This window comes from Eucyclogobius newberryi, unplaced genomic scaffold (assembly GCF_026437365.1).
Source record: "Eucyclogobius newberryi isolate DKJ021-1_F unplaced genomic scaffold, fEucNew1.0.hap1 SCAF_4, whole genome shotgun sequence".
In the NCBI taxonomy this organism is placed as follows: Eukaryota; Metazoa; Chordata; class Actinopteri; order Gobiiformes; family Gobiidae; genus Eucyclogobius; species Eucyclogobius newberryi.
Window position 1 is genome coordinate 27,205,553 of NW_027316056.1, and position 23,378 is coordinate 27,228,930.

Genomic DNA, 23,378 nt, shown 5'->3' on the forward strand with positions numbered 1-23,378 from the left:
ATGCATCCGCTTAATCATCCCCCAAACATCCCCGAGACGCGTTTCTCTCCCAATTTTGGAACAATACCGCCTCCAATAGGCACTCTTGGCCGTTCTCACAGTTTTCCGCACAACAGCGCGGGCCCTCTTGTAGTCAATGAGGGCACCCTCAGTGTGGGCAACCCTTAGCCGGCGAAACGCCGCATTTCTCGCCCTAACAGCATGACCACATGCTTCAGTCCACCACGGCACCCGCTTCCTATGTCCACTACCACCACTCTTAGGAATCGTGCCTACCGCTGACTGCGTGATGAGCGAGACAATTGCACTATTGAGATCATCCACCTGAGTCAATCCTCCTTCCTGCAGAACCCTAGAACCATCATCAGCTTTCCTCAGGAAAGCCCCCCAGTTCGCCCTTGCCAACTGCCACCTCTGGATCCTCGTCCCCCTGACCACGCAGCTCCCAAAGCCAATCACGGTGCGGACTAGATAGTGATCGCTACCAAAAGAAAGATTACCAAGAACCTCCCAACTACAAACACCAGCTAACTCCTTGGACACAAGTGTAAGATCTATTGCACTTTCCGCACCGGTCCCCATATCATAGCGGGTCCCACCCCCATCATTCAGACAAACCAACTCCCTTTGATTGATAAAACCCTCTACCACCTGCCCATACCTATCGGTACCACTACCGCCCCACAAAGCGCTATGCGCATTAAAATCCCCACACCACACGGCCTTTCCCCGAACATCCTTACCGATACTATGTAAGGACTCTAGCGTTAACTCACCACACGGATTATAAAGGTTAACCACAGTAACAGCTTCACCACCCAGCCAGACCCTCACCGCCAGGGCCTCCGGCGCTTTACTCACACTGACAACAACGTAATTTAGGTCATCTCGGACAAACACAGCCACACCTCCGCCTCTACCCTGCTCCCTATCATTCCTAACACACACATACCCTTGTATCCCAAAACCCCACCTAGGTCGTAACCAAGTCTCCTGCACGCACATAACGTGAGGCTTGTTCAACAAGGTAGAGACAAAATGCTTAAATTCCTGGCCATTAGCACGAAGACTACGCGCATTCCATTGCAAGACAACCACCGCCATTATGAGCCCCCGGAACCTGACGGCGCATCGGGAGCCCCCCCACTCCCACTGCCAGAATGGGGCAGGGCGCCCTCCCGCAGCGCATCCTCTATCTCCGTCCACTCGGGGCCCCCAGCTCCAAAGTACTTCCCTGCAGCCTTAGCGATGATCTTAGTCTTTTCGGATCTCTTCTTGGTTTGCCCAGTACAGTTAATCACTTCCACTATAAAGAGGAAGAAATCTTTCCTCTTCACAACCAGTACATCCTCCGCACCCACAGGGCCTCTGCCCGTGGAAGCCACACTCACGGGCATCCCAGTGGGGACCTCCCCCTGGCTGCGGGCAACGCTGCCCCCTCCCCTGTCGCCTAGGACACCAGCAGCACTGGCAGCCCCCACTGCATCCACCGTCACCTGACTACCAGACACCTTCTTGACCGCATCCGCGTAGGATATGCCTTGAGAGGCTCTAACTTTTTGCACCTCCGCAGCCCTCTTGCTGAACACGCATCCCCCGTAGGCAGAGCTAGGCTCTCCCCCACAGTTACAGCACTTGAGTTTTGCTCCGTCGTCACACTTCCCATACTCGTGGTCTCCTGCACATTTACCACACTTCTGCTTCCCTCTACAGACCGCTGCAATATGCCCAAAGCGCTGGCACTTGAAGCAACGCAGGGGCGGCAGAACATATGGGCGTACGCCATAGCGCATGTACCCAACGCACACCACACGAGGCAGGATCCCACCTTCAAATCTAATCATTATCGACAGGCTGTCACACCTTACCCCATCCCGGGTCATCTTCAACCGCCTAGCATCCACCACCTTAGCTCCAGTCAAATTCTCCTTTATGTCATCCACAGATGTCGTCGTAGGGACGCCTACTATAACTCCCCTGACCGTGCCTCTTACAGCATCAGACACAAGAATGTCCTTCCCCCCCAGACACTTAGCTTCAATCGCCTTCCTTTGCTGAGCCACGTCCTTGCACACAACCAGCAGCGAGCCATCCCTAAGGACACTCGCATGCTTGACCACTCCCACAGCTACAGTCAGGCTCCTTGTCAACGCCATCGGATCCCACCCCTTAAAGGACGCATTATCCTGCGCGAGCTTTATGAACACCTTACACTCTGAACTCACATCCCCGACATCTGCAACCCCCCCGCCCTGCTCCTCACTGAGAGAGCCCTCCATAGACGAGCAAGAAGACGCCCTACGCTGCACAGGATCAGTGGCTCCAGGGGAGTCCTCCCCGCTGTTCATATCGTCACCGACCAGGTCACGCTTCCTCTTCTTCTTCCCCGTCATACGGACCGAGGCGTTCCTCTATGTTGTCGTAATATCCAAACTGTTGTCGTTGTACTTAAAAGTGTCTGCAAGTATATATACGTCATATACGTCATAAGGCGCTGGTACAGCTGGCAGCCCGGTGTAAACGCTCTCTCTTCTTTCTCACACTTATTGTGCTTTATCTCCTATATTTTGTAAATATAGTTAGTATATTTTTTCTATTTTACTGTACGATAGGGACACGCGCTGGAATAGTTTTTTAATTCAACTGTTTTTGACTTTTTTCGGCTGGATTTGAGCGTTTTTCGTTGCGTTCGTTGTGTTGTTGTGACGTGAGCTAGCTCCGAGCGAGCCCACCAGCCCCCCCCCCCGCGCCCTCCGGCCGCGCTAAAGTACGGCGTGTCGTCGGTACACGTTTATATACACGTTTACATACACGTTTATATGAAAGAGGAACTTCACGAACGATCGGGACACGCACTGGAATCGCTTTAAATGAACTTGTTTTGACTTTATTCGGCTGGATTGAGTGTTTTCGTCGTGTCGTTGCGATGTGTCTTGGCTCTGAGTCCCCCGGCTCCGGCCCCGCCCCCCGGCTCCGGCCCCGCCCCCCGGCTCCGGCCCCGCCCCCCGGCTCCGGCCCCGCCCCCCGGCTCCGGCCCCGCCCCCCGGCCGGCGCCGTACCGCGTTTCCACAAAGGAGGAACTCATGAAACTGCAGAGAACAGTCGTCTTACCCGGAGATCGTCACGTTATCCCGTCGCAATACTGACCTAACTTAATACTGATGTGCAATTCTGTCGTATGTGCAATTGCTGTTGGAATTCATGTGCAATTCATGTGCAATTACTGTGAAATTCATGTGCAATTCATGTGCTGTCGTGACACATATTCATGTGCAATTACTGTCGTGATCACATGACATGGTATTTATGTATTTATTTGTCTATGGGAGTTTTTGTTTATTTATAGGAGATCTTCTACTGAAAGTGTTTTTCAGACTTCCTATAAGTGATCTGTTCTTCTGTATCTACCTCTGTATCTACCTGCGTTGCACCAATGAAATTTCCCCATGTGGGACAATAAAGGAATATCTTATCTTATCTTATCTTAAGTGTTAGTCATATTTGTCTGGTGTTGTCGCCCCCAGCTGGTCGTGTAATGTACTAACAGTTACGACAGGCGCTTCAGGCAGCACGTGCAGGATTTGAGTTTCTGAATGAAGCTGAGCAGCCAATTGAATCATGTAATCAGGTAAGTTACTATTGCATGTGATACACAAAGCATTTCCCTTCAATTTCCTTCAAATTTCCTGAGAACCGACTTATTTTTTATTTATAGCAGAAAGGCAGATACTTGTTCCCCAAAAGCAAGGCTCACAGCAATGCAATGTTGAAATATTAAATTTGACTCATGCAAAACTGAATAATTCATAATATCAGAAACTCATCAAACGGTAAGGCATCTTTAGCCTTAGGATATTTGCATGCTTTCCTCCAGCTATAGCTTTTTAATTGATTTTTTTAAGATAAGATAACCTCTATTTGTCCCACATCGGGGAAATTCGAGTGTTGCAACACAGATTAGCTACAGAAGTATAATATTAAACAAAAAACAGATAACTTAGAAAAAATACTCTTATAAAAAACCAAACCTCTTATACTCTTAATAAAACACTCTTTCAAAGTGTGTGTGTTAGATTGCTAAATGAGACAAAAGTTACCCTCAAAAAACGATTTATAAAAATATTGCTCAACACATGGCGACCATTTGCATCTTAATTTGTTTTGAATGTAGCTTGTAAGATAGAGTGAGATGCAGAGCAGATGTTGGGCGGGTGTAGTTGGACTCGAAATGTAAATGAACACAGATCGGAAGCACGTCTTCATCTGATCAAGTCGTGACACCACTTTTGGCCCCATTTTTTTTTTACATCAGCCAGTGTTTTCCGATGAGGATCTGCTGTGGTAACCGTATCTATCGACAACACATTACGGGGTCTTGTAATGCAGTGGTCAGCGCCAGCGCAGCATATGGTCATCATATGGTGGTGGGCGGGCGTTAATGTGGTCCAAGACAACATGAGAGTGGATTGTTTTTTTGGTTTGGTGAGGAAAACAAGTGTGAGATGTTGTGTAAGTGTGGGGCGTTGTGGTTGTTTTGCTCAATATAATTCTCTAGACAGTGTTTTATTTACATCAGTGTGGTTATATTCAAATTAAAGAGGTGTTTCTAAACTACTTTCCTTTCAAAGTGTACTAATATCACTATTACTATGTACTACTACTTTTTAAACTTCCTATAAGTTATCTGTCCTTTCCCCCTGTATCTACTGCGTTGTAACACCAAAATTTCCCCATGTGTGGACAATAAAGGCATATCTTATCTTATCTTATCTTACTACTACTATTACTACTACTACTAACTAAGTACTGCTAGTCTACTCAAATGTCTAAATGACTACTATAACAAACAATACTACTAATAAGGATTACAAACGCAGCTATGTCACAATAACAACAACTAAGTAAATTTGAGACCATTTCTATAATTAAAGATGCAGTATGTGACTTTTCTGGTGGCGGGACGTCCACTATCTGCTTGTTTCCGTGGAGATTTGGGACGCGATGACCCAGATTTTCCAGTTCCAATACCGATATATCAACCAACACCAGAGCAGCGTTTATCCTTCAAGCAACTTCAGAACAGTGTTATAAAAGTACAAGTTTAATCATTATAGGACGTCTTATTACATCACATCGTTGGCCTAAACAAGATATCGTCTGAACCGATATTCAGCTAATGTTGCTGTATTATGGACGCTAATTTCTGTATTAATGTGTCCTTAGAGATGTTATTGCTTTGTCTGTAATGTTAACTTAATGCTATATTAATGTTATGTTAATATAGCATCAAGTTATCTATTTTCATTGAAACATGCATCTAACTGGTCACAGCAATCTACGTTCACCCAGGTAATTGAAAATAACATACTGTGGAGCGTTCCTGGCAAAGTAATAGCATCGTCAGACGTCACATAGTGCACCTTTAAATATTCCGAAAATACCACGATAAGGTCTTAGGTAAAAGGATTTATTATAACTTTCGAAGTAGTTGTGTATTATCTTCAGCTGATGCAGAGCGCAGAGGTGTGAGAATATGCCTGCATGTGTGTATTTATGCATTTATAGGCATTTGAGGCATGTGTTTTTAAAACCAAAGCCGCACAAATGGATTCCAGCGGCGGTCATACCCCGTCTCACATGGAGCTGTTTTCAATGCTGCCCGAGTTATTGGTCCCAGTGGAGTAGAGTTGTGTGAAATATGTGTTAATGTAACGTTATGAACGACCTTTAGTGCGAGTGCTGACGTTAAAACGCTGCCCTCTAGCGGCCATCTGCATCCTTAATATGCTGTCCTCGAATACTAAAGAGATGAAGACCAGATGGAACACAATGAAAAGATCTTCAGTGTTTATCAACAGCTTTGACTTCCAATGTCAGATCCAGATGACTCAGATTTACACAGCTTCATGTTTGGACAGTGCAAACCTGTTACAAAATAGAGATCGACTCCAACACGCCTCATCTATGTGTGTTTGAGCACTAAAGCAAATATATATCTGAAGCAAATGGCAAAAGGAGGCACATTTACCAAAATACTTTAGAATTGAATCATCTTATGGCTTTTTCACCTCATGATATGATATTACACAATAAAATACTAGCAACAGTTCCAACACAACAGTAGAGATGCCTTCTTTCAGAATGAGCCTCTTTTAACCAATTGAATTTCCCTTGTGGATCAAATACTTCTGTCTAATTCTTAAGTATAAAATGATTACTACATCTTGATTGTCCAGAATTAAATGCCTCCACTTTAATGAGCCCTTGTACTTCCATTACATTGGATATGATCTGTTATTTTTCCACACTTGACATATTGTTGAGTCTTGTTTGTAATTCAAATACACACAGGATATAAAAAACACTTTTATTGATAAGGTTAAGGCTCATTTTATTTTCCCCACTGGCAAACGTGTCTCTCATTCTTCAGAACCTGTCCGGGGCCCGTGGGTGCTGCGTGGACCAGGTCCCTTTAGATCTTTTAGGTCTAATGCTCTCCGCAGTGATCAAACCTATTTCAAATTGAGGATGTACAATGTCCGAGCGCTTCTCCAAAAGGCACACAAACCTCCTCATAAGAAGAGTAGACAGATTACTTTAGCTCGAGGATTATTCCGAGCTGTATCTTCAATAACTAACTTCCGGTTCCCACAGTGTCCCGGACGGACCCCCTCGGTTTCTCCCATGGCCATTTATTGCATTCTGATGCTCACAATTAAAGCGAGCGCAAATGAACAGATGCCTCACAGATATTCTTCAATTAAAACTGTAATTTGGCCCCACGTTGGCATCCCTAACACACGCTGTCTCCACCGGCCGGTTAATTCATGTAAATTGGAGCAGCTTGTGTTTCCACTAAAGCTGAGAGCGTGTTATTTAAAGCGCCATGACTCTTGGCCTTTCCAAAGGAGCCGTTAACCGCGGGGCAGACTAAAGTGACAGGGAAAAGTTGAGGGATTATGATGTGGTTTGTTAATGTTATTTCTAGCACTCCAAATGGGACGCCGGCGTTTTAAAATTTCATATAACAAGTGTAAATCGGCTTTCGCAGCGCATCGCATAACTACTGTGTTTGAGAAAATTGCTGTTTTAAGTCGTTTAACGTTCAGCTAAATATTTTTTAAAGCACCCCCCTTGTATACGCAAACTAAAATGACTCAAGTTCAGCATCGCCCACTTTTTCTTTTCTTTTTTCCACGGGCAAACAGTGTGTGTTCTTCAATGCCCGTGATTTAGGCTGGCTTATTTTTCCAATAATAAACTATATCAGTGAGGAATGCGAGGCTGTTTCCTTTGGGCCCGCATCGCTCCCCTTAAGAATGAATGACATATGGGTTCGCATCATGAATAGGGCTTTTATATGCGGCCGCTGTGCGATTGCTCAAGACATGTGACCAGAGATGTTTACAGTGCACGCTCTAAAATCTTCGTCCTTTTTATACTGGGATTAGTCACATGTCCCAAAGGTTCAGTGTCGCGCAATTCTTTTGGCGTTCTGTCATTCACCGTTATTTAGATGTTTACCAAAGATGCAAGTTGTATTAGTAATATTTCATGATTGTTTGGTAAAGATAGCATTTAGTCCTGCATTAGTACATCTAGAATGAATATGGTTGCGCTGTAAATTGCCAATAAGACCTGTTTTCTTTACCATTTGTGTGTTTTTCTTCAGAAAAAGTTAATTTGCTTGAATTTTACGCTTTGTAGAACAATGTAATTCAGAATCAGAGAGGCTTTATTGTCAATTAACAAAATACACACAAACATAGGAACTTGCTTTGGTGATTCGGTGCAACATACAACAATGAACAGTAATAAAGTAACATATGAAATCAAAAAAGGGGATGCATTAACGAAAAATAATATAAATCTACTATAGGATAAAAATAGGCTTACTATGTACACAACATTTAAAAGCCAAATGTATTTGAATGGAATAAAAATATCCATTCATGCATCCATTCTTGATCAAATCCACTCAACGTAAAGAGACAGAGACAAAAACATGTATCTCTCTTCAGATAGCCATCTTTGTCTGCTCAGGTTATTCCCATAATCCCAAACGTACCATATCTGCACATTTGCTTTAAATCATTGTAATCATATTTTCGTGACGGATTTGAACCACAGCAAACCAAAAGCTCGAGGAGTTTTCCAGAACAGGCCTCACGTTGTTTTATTGCCTCCGTTATGATGCACAAACAAGACTTGCAGGGCTTGCGGACATATTCTCACAAACACATGTTGTCGATTGCACATGTGCTTCAGACGTCATCCTGGACCTATACCACCGGGCTGTGGGGGGGGCGTGACATCGCGGCGCTTTACCCCGTGACCCCGAAACGCACGCTGATTGACAGAAGCCGGGAGTCGGGGCCTAAATTATAGGCTCACGTCGGCCGTGCCTCTTCGGTAATGAATGGATGTCCTGAGTCATGCGGGTGGAAGCTGCGAGCACCGTCCGGATCTGCTTTTCATTACGGTGGACTGCGTGTGACGTCGAGCTGCGGGGTTTGTTGAGTTTGGATGCTTTCTCTTGAGACGGAGCAGCTGTGTCCCGGGAGAGGCGGCGGAGACCGAGGAGGACACTTTCCCACTGTGGCCCCTAAGAAAAGACTCATCCAGGGCCTCTTCGCTGCACATCTGCACGACCCACGGGTTAAAAGGCATTAACCCTGGTTTACAGCACCAAACTAAAGGCCGCGTTGATGTATAACAGGGGTATTCACTACTGTTAAAGGGTTCAGTCAAGAGAGAGGCTAATTGAACACATGATCGTAGTAAAAAACATCATTTGAAGTACATTTTGGGTGTGTATTTCTGTTACATGGAATACATGGTTTTAAGACATGTAACACTGGTAATTCAAAATCACACTGGAAACACCATGTGAAAATCGTGTATGTTTTTATTTATTAAACGGTAATTTGAAGTTTGCCAAAGTAAAATGAGTTCCTTATGTTTATTAGTTCTGATAATTGAATAAGGAAGCGGTGGGTCCCAGAAAATGTAGTGTCGAGGCAGACTTTGGGACTGTTTGTTTCGTAACCAGATACTTTTTAAAAATTAGGTTTTGTCCTGAGCTGACCCGGTTTTGTCATGGTTGGCTTTTGTACGGCGACTAGTGAATAGTGAATGATCAGTGTTATTTTTCTGACTTGTTCTCATCAGACTGCTTCTTACTGCTCATTGATTCATACATTTATTTGGGATATGTTTTACTCTGGCTTCTTGCTATGTTTTTCTTAACTGTTTGGTTAAGAATGCTTGCGAACGTAACCAAATGACACATTTGAAGACCCCAAAAAAAAGCTTTAGATAAAGCTGCCAAAACAAAAGAGCAATCTGCTTCAGCCCCCTGTCAGAGGTCTTGCGAGGCGCCCGCCTGTTCCTAATCAAGACCAACTGGTGCTGGGAGCCGTTCCCAGCGCTCTGAAGAGGTGATGAAGAAGTCCAGCGAGAGAGAGAGAGAAGATTCTACCAACAGTGAGCAGAGAAAGTCCTGGAGGCAGAGGGACTAAATGCACACAGTGTGTTGCAGGACAGGGGGAGGGGGCTTCTTGGATGTGAGTCAGACGTCCTGTCCACAGCGCTGGGAGGAGACCACGCTGAGGAAGAGATCCAGCAGAGGAAAGCAGAGGTGGAGTGGGGGGGGGGGGGGGGGGGGGGGGGGGGAGAGAAGAGAAAGCCAGCCCCTCGAACACCACCACCCTTTGCTCCGTGCGTTCAGCGTCAGCATAAAACCTAATGCGATCAAGATGGAAGCGGTGCACGGACTCGTCTCTGCTCCCCGGCTTTGCTCTCGCCACTGGCTTCTACCACCAAGACAGCTCACTAGATAGTCCACGAACAGAGAGGACTATCCACGACTGACAGCAACATCTAACGTTTGGATGCGACATGGATTAATGCTTACTTCTGCTGTTTCCGATGAATGGAAAGACAACCTGAAGCTGCATTTCTTTCCAAAGAGGTGGATTATTACTTGATGTGTAATAACTGTAATCACTGTTTTTGAATTATAGGGCTGTAAAACACACTTCGTTGTTGGAAAATGTACAAGTCGTATATCAGAATGTATTCAACGTGCCATTATAACATTAGGAAGGGATGTGTTTACAAGCTAAGGAATAAACTTCAGATTAGCTTCCATTAAAATTGACTTTGCACTATTCGTGGTGGACATTATTGTATTTGGTGGTAGTGATGTGAAGTTTCACCTTTCACCTTATTCCTACGTTCACAGCGGTGCCATAGCTATGTCAGAGTGGCAGATGTTTAGCTCACTAAGAGGACATCCTGCTTGTTTGGTCTTTATATTCTCTCGCTGCTTGTGTTTCATGGCGAAGAACAGAACAGGAAAAGTGCCCTAGTGCAGGAGTAAGTGCCATAGTGTGTTGAACCAAATCCAATCATGCGTTTTATGATATGTCAATCATTACACGATTGTCTTTTTACAGTCGGTAGATGAAGATATGGTGCAAAATTGGAATGTTGTTGACAGTTTTTGCTACCATTCACTATTTTCTTTATGCACGTGTAATCAATGAACAACTATGTGCAAAATAATGTCTTCAATTGTTGGCAAATACGGTAATTTTGCGAGTGTCAACTGTCAAATGCAGCAAAGAAAAGAGTGTTTAACTTGGCTCTAACTGCTCAATGTTAATTCCCTTCAGGCGATCATCTCTATGGGCTAGCTTCTCCAATATGCCGGTCGCCATCAGGAAAAGGAGCTGGGAGGAACAGTACAGCTATGACGACCTTGACTTGGTGTGCTGCCATGAACTGGGCAGGAAGGGATCCCGGGTGACTGCGGGGCCCAAACAAGGGCGTCGGACAAGGTGTGCCTCCATGCCAGAAGGATGCCATCACCAGTCATCAGAGGTCATAAGTCAAGCTGCGGAGGAAGCAGCTCCCGTTGACGATGCTGGGGTTTATTGCGGTTTGCGGGACGACTCCAAAGAGCTAATGGATTCAAACATTTCTGTGACGACATCCATCCAAACTGAGGAACTGGAGACTGACCGACACAGTGGGATGTCTAGAACAAATATTGCTTGTGTAACTGATAGTATACTTGGGAAAATGGCTAGCAGTGATGCGGAGGGGGGACGGACTCGTGACCTTGTGCTTGATGAAAATGTCTTGACATGTCCAAATACATGTGAGGAGCAACAATGCATCACTATCCATCCCAACAATGAGTCTCCACTGTGTGCGGGTGACAGTCCTGGCAATTCTCCAGATCACCAGGAAACAAAAGAGGGGCACACAGCAGGGCACAGCATAGCACCTCAAATCTCTGACCCTGCAATAACTCCGACAGCTAGCCTCCCACACGTAGGAGGTGGTCATCCTATCTCTTGTTTGGATGTTGCAACGGCGCAGGCCGATGCGCTGGACAGTCCGGTTCTCATGGAGAGCGCTTGTGTGCCGTCCCGCTCCGACAAAACAGTGGAGGCTGTTGTAATGAGAGAACAACAATGTGACAAAGGACCGAGTCAAATCTTGAGGAAGGATTGTGCTGACAGGAGAGATGGACCGAATGACCCGGGTGGACACCTGATCGAATTTGAAGACCGTTTTTTAAGAAGCATCGGGGCTGGGGAGGAGGATTGTCAAGAGACCAGTGAGACTCTGGCGGAGACTGTTAACAGTGAAATAGCCGACCAGATGTTATTGCAGCAGAAGGCCTGCAAAATGGACAGGCCAAATGAAGAGAGAAGTGAAGAGTGTATAAATGGAAGAACAGAGCCCATATATTTCGATATTCTGGCCAATGGTGGCAGTGATAATATCACACTTGTTCAGCAGTATTCAGTAGAAGAACCTACACAGACAAGCACAACTCAGTGTGCAGATGAACAATTAACAAACAAATCTTCAATAAATTCTACTGAAGAAACTGTTGTGGACCAGACTACATCTCATCCCGAGCAGAGCGTCTCTACATTAGACACTATTCCAGAGGCAACCTCAGTCGAAGCAAATGCCCTCCAGAGTTTCCATCTAACTGCCCTTGAGCGTTTGCCTAATGGTCCGGCTGCTGAAAAACAGACCCCAGAGCCGCAGCTGTCTTCTGCACTGGTCAGCGATGGGGTCGTCCCATCTGATCGCCATGGCAACGGAGACGGCCACACGCACTGCGACCGTACACCTGCTGAAGAGGCGGCAGGCGGTCCCGGGGAGCAGCACGTGCCTGAAGACGCAGCCGGTGGAGACACGGATGAAACTGAGCAAGTGTCAGAGGCAGAAGCCAAAGACGGGGTCAAAGTGCGCGTTAGAAAGGTAAGGCGGCATCAGCACCAGTATTTTTTTTATTGTGATCTAATGCTTAATGACGGTTTCAACATAATGACACAACCATGCAGTCAAGGCCAACAAGTGGTTATCGTCCCACACTCTGGCAGGCTTTGTGGAAAACAATGACTTCACTCTTACGCGCTCTGAGAGATCTGTGAGTGGGGGGATCTGTGAAATGTTTTACTCTTTCTCAACGGCTCATTGCAAAACAAGGTCCTATAAGGGCATAGAGTCCCAGAATGTTGGGCGAGCTCAAGTAGCATCCACTGTGACAGACTCAAACCGCCTTTCTGAATTTGAATGGGCCAACGACTGAGTTAAAATATTCAAAATTAGAATTTGAAATGGTTAAGATAATGTTCATTGACAATGGGTTAGACACTTTTTTAAACACCAGATTGAGCTTTAATAATGAGTCACAAATATAGAATTTCACTTGCACTATTAGGACCACCAGACTTTTTAAACAATTAATATATGTAAAGTTAAATGTGAAAACAGTAAATGGTTAAGCAAATATGATCATTCTAGTTTAGAAGGGAATTCAAGCTTCAACCATTAACTACTAACTACTCATAGTAGTTACTACTATGATCACTACAAGATCATATACAAGATATACCTGCAGTTTCTTATTATTGCCAATCAGGCTGCTAGACTTTGTCTATAAGTTTATCTGTTTTAGACCGTAGGCCCTTTACGCTCCACTGTCCTTTATCTCCAAAGTAGTGTGCTTTTTCTCTTTGTTATTGCGGGATCATTATTATTGATATGGGCTGTGAATACTAAATATTTTTTTTGTCAGAAAAAGTCACTAGTTTGTCGGATTATGCAGAAGGAAAGAGGAAGGAGTGGTCTTGAAGTGCACACAGTGTGAGAAATGTCTCCCATGTTAAAAAAAAAAACCACACACACAAAAAACACAGGATGTTGGGAGGAATGTAAGTGAAACCTCAAGAGATGTGAAAGCAAGAACAGAACTTGACGTGAAAACCCTAAAAACACAGCCTTCTGACTTGTGACTGCACTTATTTTTGATTTGTCCTTTTTGTGGTTGTTTTGCCATGCTGAGCATGTTGCCTTTGTTCATTCAGTGAGGTCTCGTAAAGATGTCATTGTTTTACCACGTACAGAGTTTCATTGTGAAAGTTAGCCTGGGAGACTGTTCGGAGTGATGAACGGCCATAGCTCAGAGTGAAAGCCCCTCATGTCTGGGCTACCCCAGCTGACCTAACAGGGGCCGCCTTGGGCAGGCTAATTGGCCTCCTACTGGAAAATAAATGTATGTATAAGTGCATATCATAAGAACATAATTATAAGTTTATTAGGGATGTTGGTGAGGGCTGAGCATGAGTCACAACATGAGGATGTGACAGCAGATTCAAGGAAGTACTAACAAATAAACCGATACAAGCACATTGTAATCCATACATACTCTGAACACCGCACACACACTACAGGACTGTTCAGTGCTAAGATCCCTTCTAAACAGTAAACTGTCCTATAGGTGTGAGCACAGACACAGGCTGAATGAGCTCATTCTCATCAAAACAACTTCATAAAAATAATAGTGTTATTTTATGGATATAGATCTAGATAAATTACTTTGATAGGCCAACAAATATTAATATATACATTTACCACATAATTTGAAGGATGTCAAGCCTTGTTTAAGATGATATTAAAATGTTCATCTGGGGACCCCCTGAAATCATGTCCTGACCCCCATGTGTCCCGACCCCCAGGTTGAGAACCACTGCACTAGAGGAGAATAATACAATATCTGTTTGGTACCATTGAGCGAACCATGTGACATAATTTCTCTGGATCTTCCTTGAGAGAGAAGTAAAACAGTGTGCCACACAATATAAGACACGCTGTGGGAACAAAAGGTACAGTGTTTATTCATGGCTTAAACTTCATGAAAACAACATTAGAGATAAGCTGTAATACCTGTGTAATAGCCCAACAGCCACTAGGGGTCAGTGTAAGTCCGGGTTTCAATGAACAGTAAAAACTTCCCTCTAGAAGTTCAAAACTCCTCTAAACTTTGAAGTAGAGAGAACAAACAGTGAAAACATACATTTGCTTTGTGAATCTTTTAGCATGAACAAGTACGCCTGGACTCTATGATACTTCTGCTGATGAAGCTGGATCAACTGGACCAGGAGATTGAGAACGCCCTCAGCGCTACATCCTCCATAAGAAGCACACCTATTCTTCCTCGGCATCAGGTAGAATTCAACAATACTCTCCCTTAAATATTCAATCGGGTAAATCGTATGACATTTACTCTTCTTCTATGCAGGAGTTTGATGGCTCCGGATCAACAACAGTGAGAAGCTCTCCACAACAACGTGACAACACCTTCTCCTGTCACCCTGAAGCTTGTCTTGGAGCAAAGCCCAAAAATGGAGTAAGTGACTGAACATTTTACCAGACATCATTACAAACAGTATCTAGGTACATTCCCACAGTCACTCTGATCACAAAGGTTCTCATCAAAGCCAAATCCATAGTAATATACAGATTGCACGTTTTGATCTTCTGAACTGTTTTCAAGAGATTGTTTGAACAACAGTGTCATATTTGAACAGAAACACACAAAAATGCACATAGTTGTTGTAAATCTTGCGATTGCAGGAATGTCTCCCCATCACTTAGAGATCAGTCAAGCAGACGTTAAACTCTATAATTAGCTGCTTCCAAAGCTCCAGATCCTTTCGCCTCAACAAAGGGGTCACTTGGGAGGGTCTTGGAGGTGAAAAGCTAACATCAGGGGGAGCGATGGGGGCATGTTTCAAGAGATGTGCTTGCTTGCTCACTTAATGATTTTGTCAGGCCTGTTTTACAACTGACTTCAGAATGAGGGCGAAGTGAAAGGGCCGGTGGCCAACGGTCTGACCCTGCTGTTGTTCAAATGGGACAAAATGACACTGGTATAACATGCAAAACACTAATTATCATGGCCCCTGCAGGTGGGCAGCACCCAGACAAGACGTTCTGACCAGTGAACAGTTTCTCTCTGTATTTGCACTTGTAGTATTGACACATTTTGACCCAGAAAAGACCTCTTCTGTCTGTGTACTCTGAATAGTAGTAGTAGTATTGACACATTGCGGGACCTCATTTAAAAACATATTCTTATCTTCTTATCCAACCACAAAATAATATGCGGGACCTCATTTAAAAACATATTCTTATCTTCTTATCCAACCACAAAATAATAAAATAGCTTCCAGATGAAGCGACATCTTTCATTCCAGGCTTCTTTATTGCACTCGCTTGTTGTCATTGCTTACTTTGTATATCATTTCACAACTGCTTTACTTGGTCTGGTTGTGGCCCGGTAGAACAGCCTTTCACTCTGATGTTAGTTACAGTGGGTTTAAAGTGATTGATTCAGGCCAATGGGATGGCGGCTTCTTGAAGAGCCTCTCCTTGTGGAGTGTTGAATCCTTTTCAAACTTTCAAGTGTTGTGACCCTTACTTGATCTTTTCAGTGGCGCAGTACAAGTATTTCACAATGAGGACAAATGCTCAAATAGTTGTAATAGATGTTTTATCAGTTTTGGTTTGTAAATGAAGAAGGTTTGAGCCCGGTTATGTCAGTACCTGGTAAACGCCTGGTTAGAAGTTCAACTAAACAAAGTTACATGCTCTATAAGGTCTGTGTTTTCATAATGGGACAAATGTACAATAATGACACACACTGGTTTGCATTCCCACCACCGCTTGTCACAGAGGCAGTGGGTTAAAGTGAACTGAGTCTCTGCACATGCTAGCGTTACCCTGTGGCTATTGTTGGCTTCCAGCAGGTGGCTGTTATTCCTGCATCGAATTTGGGGCCAACATGAGAGGATGTTGTGCCACAGCAGGTGTCTTCTCTTTAGGGGAAATGCTATTCTTTCCTCCCAGTGTTTTTTTAAGCAGGTTTATACTCTGTGGAGCAGGTGTCTCGCCGGCTTGTTTGTTTGGAGTTGTTACGTTGTGAGCAGGTGGCTTTCATTGGGATTATAGGACCAAAATGCAGAGATCAATAAGTGGGGATCAATAAGTTTGTCTTAGTCTATATTTAAATCCAACAACCATGCGGAAAGATATATCCCGTGGTCATGGAAAGTATGTCGGTATGTTTGAGAAGAATGCAATACAAGACCTTGGTGCAAAACTAATATAACACTAGAATTAACTTGATCTTTTGACATTGCAGAAACCTATTCAAACAATACCAGAGCTATAATCAAAGCTAAAGGTGGAACAAACTAATATTAAAGCCGCAAGCGGCATCCAACGGCCCTCGCGGGCCGCCGGCCTTCCGACTCTGCGCTTTCGACTTGATAAAGATGGCGCCCTTATTGTGTGTTGAATTAAAAAAGAACTTGACAGACGGCGACACATTGGACATGGCCAATCCAGTGCAAATGAACACAAATGTCGGTCAAATGTGCGGGTCCGCCGCACAGAGACCGTGACACTTGGAATAAAAATATGGATAACTTTTGATGCCCCGCTTGTGTAGATGATTTTCCCCAAATATGAGCTTGATCGAGCTATTGCCCACAGAGGAGTTTGTTAAAGTGTGAAGCGTAAATGTGAACATTTCAGAGATTTCGCTGTTTTCCCATTTCTGACATATATTTGCGGGTCCGCCACACAGAGACCGTAGCACCTAGAATCAAAATATGGATAACTTTTGATGCCCCGCTTGTGTAGATGATTTCCCCCAAATATGAGTTTGATCGGACAATCGCCCTAGGAGGAGTTTGTTAAAGTGTGAAGCGTAAAAATGTGGTGATTTGAGCGATTCTGCGATTTTCCCATAAGGATAACATGGGATGTTTCTGTCAACGCTACGGTTACGCCGTACAAAATATGACTTTGGCTCTCATACTTTTATGATCAGGATTGCAAATTAGAATTTTGTTCAAAATATCATGTCATTTGGAAAAACTCTATTGTTTATAGGCCACTCTGAAGGCCAAATAGTCAGAATTCTGGGAAACATTTGCGGCTTTGTCGCACAGAGACCGTAAAAGCTATCCTTAAAATTTGGATAACTTTAGATGCCCCACTTGTCTAGAGGACGTACACCGATTTTGAGGTTGGTGGGCAAAACGCACTAGGAGGAGTTCGTTAAAGTATAAAACATAAAAATGTGGATATTTGAGAGATTTTGTGGTTTTCCCATAGGGATAACATGGGAGGTTTCTGTCATCGCTACGACTACGCCGTAAAAATTTAGGCATTTTTGTGATTGGCTTTTGTGATCGGGACGGCAAAATAGAATTTTGGGTAAAGTTTAGACAATTTTGGTAAAACTGATTTTTGACCTTCAATGTTAATTTAAAGGTCACTCTGTAGGGGGCGCTATCGCGGCCATTTCAATTTTGTCAGCCTAAACTGGTCCAAACTAGAAAGTTTAACAACTGATTCAAATTTGGTCCTAATCGGACTGGTTTTGATCAAATGGGAGCAATTTTTAGACCTGCAATATTCCAAAATAAGTTGTCCAACTTTGCGGCTGTGCCGCACACAGACCGTAAAAGGTATCTCAAAAAATTGGATAACTTTAGATGCCCCACTTGTCCAGAGGACGTACGCCGATTTTGAAGTCGGTGGGCAAAACGCCCTAGGAGGAGTTCGTCAAAGTTTGATGTGAACAAAATGGCTAACACAGCGTGTTTTCATTTTCAAAGGAAGATGGCGGCCATAGGGTAAGTCTGGGGGCAAGGCCACAATAATATTTTTTTTTGTCCTCACGAGAGGAATGCGTGTCCCGAATTTCGTGGCTTTACGACAAAGTTGACCTCGGGGCGTCTCCCATAGGCGCAATGTATTTTGACTTTTGTCGGTGGCGCTGTCGCGCCATTTTTTAACGAAAAAAAAAATGGCCCAGAAAAAACGAAATTTTTCGCCGATTCTGAATTTTGGGCAAAGTTTGGTGAGTTTTTGAGCATGTTCAGGGGGTCAAATTAGAGATCAAAGCGCTGAAGAAGAACAAGAAAAATAAAAATAATAATATTTTTAGCAAAAACAATATAGCCGTTTCCACTATAACAACAAATGATACATAGTTTGAAAGCTCTAAGCCTTCCCCATGCCGCCATGGGGTGGAATCATCATTACGAGCGCTTACGCGCTCGTCACTCCCTATTCCGTCGGGATGCCCCGCCCACTCACCATAGACTTCCATTGATTTGAGCAGATACAAACATGGCCCATGCCTGCGGCATCGGGACGATGCCAGGAGGGTTTTTGGAGGAATGCTTCGCGCTGCTGTTGTCAACAATGAGTGAATGGGCTACGCCCATTCACTCATTGTTGACTATTTCTGTCATAGCAGGAGTAAGTATGCATGATCCATGCCTTCGGCATGGGCTAGTTCACTGTACTTGCCAGGGGCGACGGGGTCAGACAGTTGCAACGCTGCCTTCGGCAGCGTTGCGGGAGCAATAGGCCCTCCGCCCTGCTGGGGCTCGGGCCTAATTAACGCTTCTTGACCTTTTTTTGTGGCAACTTTATTTTTGGAAAGACAGTGTATTTGTTACATGTTATACTGATTATCCAGTTTTGTTACACGTTATGCTGTTTATCCAGTTTTGTTACACATTATGCTGTTTATCCAGTTTTGTTACACGTTATGCTGATTATCCAGTTTTGTTGCACGTTATGCTGTTTATCCAGTTTTGTTACACGATATGCTGATTATCCAGTTTTGTCACACATTATGCTGATTATCCAGTTTTATTACACGTTATGCTGTTTATCCAGTTTTGTTACACATTATGCTGTTTATCCAGTTTTGTTACACATTATGCTGTTTATCCAGTTTTGTTACACGATATGCTGATTATCCAGTTTTGTCACACATTATGCTGATTATCCAGTTTTATTACACGTTATGCTGTTTATCCAGTTTTGTTACACATTATGCTGTTTATCCAGTTTTGTTACTCGTTATGCTGTTTATCCAGTTTTGTTACACGTTATGCTGTTTATCCAGTTTTATTACACGTTATGCTGTTTATCCAGTTTTGTTACACGTTATGCTGTTTATCCAGTTTTATTACATGTTATGCTGATTATCCAGTTTTGTTACACATTATGCTGTTTATCCAGCTTTGTTACACGTTATGCTGCTTATCCAGTTTTGTTACACGTTATGGAGTTGGTGGCATTAAAATGTCCTCTTTTTTATGTATAAAAAATGTAGTTGCTACTTTTACAAAAAAAAATTGGAACGTTGGAAACCTCTACAAATCGTACATATTATTTTTCTTTTCCAATAAAATATCTTTTGATAAAACGTTTTACATTCTGTGGGTCCTTAGGCAGTGTTATTACAGTTATTACCCAGACCCAGCACAAATAAGCAGTTAAAAACTACTAGTTTTGCAGAATTTATGTTTTATAAGCATAGTGTTGCAGTACCAGTGTTTTAAACCGGGTATAATAGTAGATGTACTGTATTTACGGTATAATTAATTGCAGTACCTGATTGTACTTGTCTTGTGGTACTTCCTGTGGCTGAACTAATGTATCTTTGTATTCAGTCACCTATCCTTCAGTTATTTGTGCTGTTTAAAGGCTCTGGTTTTGTAGCACAGTCTATTTTTAGTCGTCTGCGGCCGAGGAGGATGTGTCGGGCCACAGCGGCGGGCGGAGGCTGCTGACCCCTGCGCACCTTCCTCTCAATGTTACAGTCGGAAACAACACATCATTCACCTCGGACTGTTTGCATTCCCATTGGCATCGCTCCTCACAATCGCTCCGGGACAGCTCCTCGACGAGGCGCGGGGCAGGACAGGCCTGACCGTTAAATTTAGCACGTCTTACATGTCGCGCATACGCTGAAAGTGAAGGCTCCGTTCTATCCGTCAGCCCCTCACCATCATAACAGCGTCACCTTTGACCCCGTGTGTTTGGGTCTGTATTCTGTCTCCCTGACGACCGCACTTCAAACAGAGCATCGCCGGTACCTGCGCTTACGTTTTTTCCCCCCAGCCCAGTTCTGCCACTCAACCGCCGCAGCCACAAGCAAATGTTTAAATTATGCAATATTTTACAATTAGGGTAAAGTTAGGGTTAGGTTTAGGAACAGTTAATTTGGGAAAACAGGTCTCGGCAGAACTGTGTTGTTAAAAGAAATGACGTGGTACCTGTAAGTGCCTTCTGGAAAAAGAAATATGTATGGAAGAGGTTGGCAACATGTCAAAATGTAGATGATATTGTGAATGTCGTTTTGAAGCTATAGTAAAAGTATAAGATAGTAAGATTTGCCACCAAAAGGGAAACTAAATGAAAAAAATGTATGTTATAAACTTTCAAATAGGGTATAATATGTGATATAACTGCACTTTTCTGATACATTTTTACAGACATTTCGCATTTGTCCGATAAATAAACTTCTGTTGGATTTACATAACATCGTCTGAGTATTGTTACCGGGACGCTCCCAAAAATACCGAGATATTCACAGATGTCAATATCGCCCGCCCGTTATGTGCGGTGTAAACAATATTTCTCATACTATGGAACGGTTTGACGCACAAAGAACAAATACTAAGCCGTCCGTACTGTACAATGCATCAGGGTAATTATTAATGAACTGTTTTTGCCGACGGATACATTTTTCCATGTCGTCCGAGATAACATTTTATCTGTCGAGGGACAATAGTATCGGAGTGGGTTGCGTGCTAAGGCTGCTCCGCGCTCCGTCCTTCCGCTCTGATCCGCTTTGGCCCTCACTGTCCCCCAACATCCTCTCGTACCAGCCACACTTCTGCGACAAAAGACACTTTATGAACCGGGGATTATTTTGTTTGCTCGTACATTCCGCCCACGTATTGAGCTTTTAGCACGGTAAAGAGAAGCGGTGAATCTCAAACAGCAGCAGCTGCTCCGGTCAGGGCCGCGCTGTGTTTGCACCGTGTCAATGTCCCCAAGGTTAACCTGCAGCGCGCATGCTTTATCTGACATGCGCTTGAGCAGTCGTGGACACATACGTTTATCTTGTTTTTCTTGTTGTGCATTAGAGCGTTACACAAATACGGACGTCACCGCGTTGACTTTTAGCGCCGTGATTATTGTGAGAAGAAACGCAGCTCTTAAACGATTATTCACCATTATCACCGCATAAGAAAACAAACGTGAAAGCCTTTAATTTCTTTCATTCTACTGTTCCAATAGTCAGTGATCAGCTTTATGATGTCAAACTTTCCAAAGGTTTTTTCTATATTAAGGCCACAGTTATTTTATTACTTGGTTTACGGATCCGCCGCACTTAGATTATTGATTTCTACAATATAAAGAAAATAAATTATTATACATTTTTTAAGTCAAAAGATAAGAGCGCGTGAAGCAATTTTTTGGCCGCGCCCCACCTCCCGTGGTGCGTTTTGGGAAACCCGGAAGAAAAAATCTTTTGAAATTGAAATTATATTTATATCTCGTCCGCCTGTTCAATATATTTCATTTAAAAATCCGTAAACCAAGTAATAAAATGACTGCGGCCTAACTGTCACATGTAAAAAGCACGATTCATTTACTCAATTTTGACTTAATTTTGCTCCAAAAATAGTTATTATTTATTTGCTCCTACACTTATACTGTGACCTGAATAATGCTAATATCACTCTTCACAAATCTCTTCCCGTTTGCATCAGCGTTTTGGTCGCCGCGTCACTGAAATTATGTATACACACTATATGATTGACAGTAAAAGTATGAAATATGGAGTATGCTGGCACTTGTTGGCAGTAAATCATCTCGAACGAATGGAAAAAGAAAATACGGGCATCTGGAAACGTCTTTACAACCCGACAATAAAGCCCCGTAAATCAGATGACGAATAAACACAACAAGACGGTGAATCTACTCGCACTGATTCATGCCGTCGATGCTCAAACACGTGCCCAGGAATGTTTTAACCAGGTGCCATGCCATGACCACACTTGGGTTTAACACTTTTGATTGGAGCGTTTACCTGAAGGACTTTTTTTCTTGCCTTGCGGTTCGATGAGTCGCAAATAACCACCTGAAAGCTACGCTCGCTTCAGATTATTTTAGTTGCCAATTATCATTTACCTTTTTTGTGAATGGGCGGTGGTTGTGTAAAGCTGCGACGCGTGGGAGGTTCTCTGCATAAGTGCTAGTGTCAAAACTGTTTTGGTACGTGCGCTTTCCCTCTTTTCCCGGTGTGTTAGCGGCTAATCCGCATTGTCAGGGCGGTTGGGGCTCCTGAAGCGTCTCCATTTTTACCCATGGGGCCATAGGGCTTACATTCAGCTATGTCAGAGTGGACAGGTGACGCTGGTGTTGACCGTTCCGTTTGCGAGCACATTGTTCTGAAGTGATTGACACGGCAACAACACAGCCCGGCACAATGCTAGACGTTCGACGCGGGAAAGGCTGAACGCTTGATACCAATTTCAGAACCACAATTGAAAAACGCATACTTTGTTGGTGTCTGGGATGGCGTTCAACACAAAATAATAGACCTTTCTTTCATATACTACTGGTCTTATTCTAGTAAATCTTAATTCACTCACAATTATTTTAGTCGTGTTTTAGTGGTGGACTAGTTGGCGATTCTTTTTTCGATTAGTCGACTTAAACATGTGGACTGAAGACTTCTAGATAGAGAATATTTATGAATAAAGTGTGTTTGTGATGAAAATACGGAAATGACGGAAATAATAGATTATTTTTCTGACATTCTTACTTAATACTGCCCCTGTCTTTGTTAGAAAAAGGTATTTCCGTTTGCGTTTTAGAGTCCAGATTACGATGATCAAAATACGACTACACTTATTTTCTATAGTTGACTAGGCACGATTAGTTGATAAATTGTTGCAGCCTTAAATCTAAAACTATTCAGGAAAAGCTAAGTTTGGTGCGATTTATGTGCCATTCTTGTCTAACGCAATAGTCTCTGTTGTTGTTGTGGTTTTAAGAAAGTATTCGTCGCTCATATTTTCCGCTTCTTTTTTGCTAAACGGTCTTGGGAGACGCCTGCACAGAGTAAGACCCTCGTCCTCTTTTACTTGTAAACGACACTCGGAGAAGGA

General features: G+C 43.5%; 1 protein-coding gene across 1 annotated transcript in view; it reads left to right on the forward strand.

The window, feature by feature from the left end:
- The first annotated feature begins 9,684 nt into the window (after positions 1-9,684).
- The window catches only part of dlc1 (DLC1 Rho GTPase activating protein), a 73,250-nt gene continuing 59,556 nt past the window's right edge, over positions 9,685-23,378 (forward strand). The window contains exons 1-4 of the mRNA XM_072463426.1: positions 9,685-9,973; positions 10,680-12,291; positions 14,412-14,540; positions 14,615-14,722. Of these exons, the coding sequence (XP_072319527.1) occupies positions 9,894-9,973; positions 10,680-12,291; positions 14,412-14,540; positions 14,615-14,722 (1,929 nt within the window). The 5' untranslated portion in view covers positions 9,685-9,893. The remainder of the gene's footprint in view (positions 9,974-10,679; positions 12,292-14,411; positions 14,541-14,614; positions 14,723-23,378) is intronic.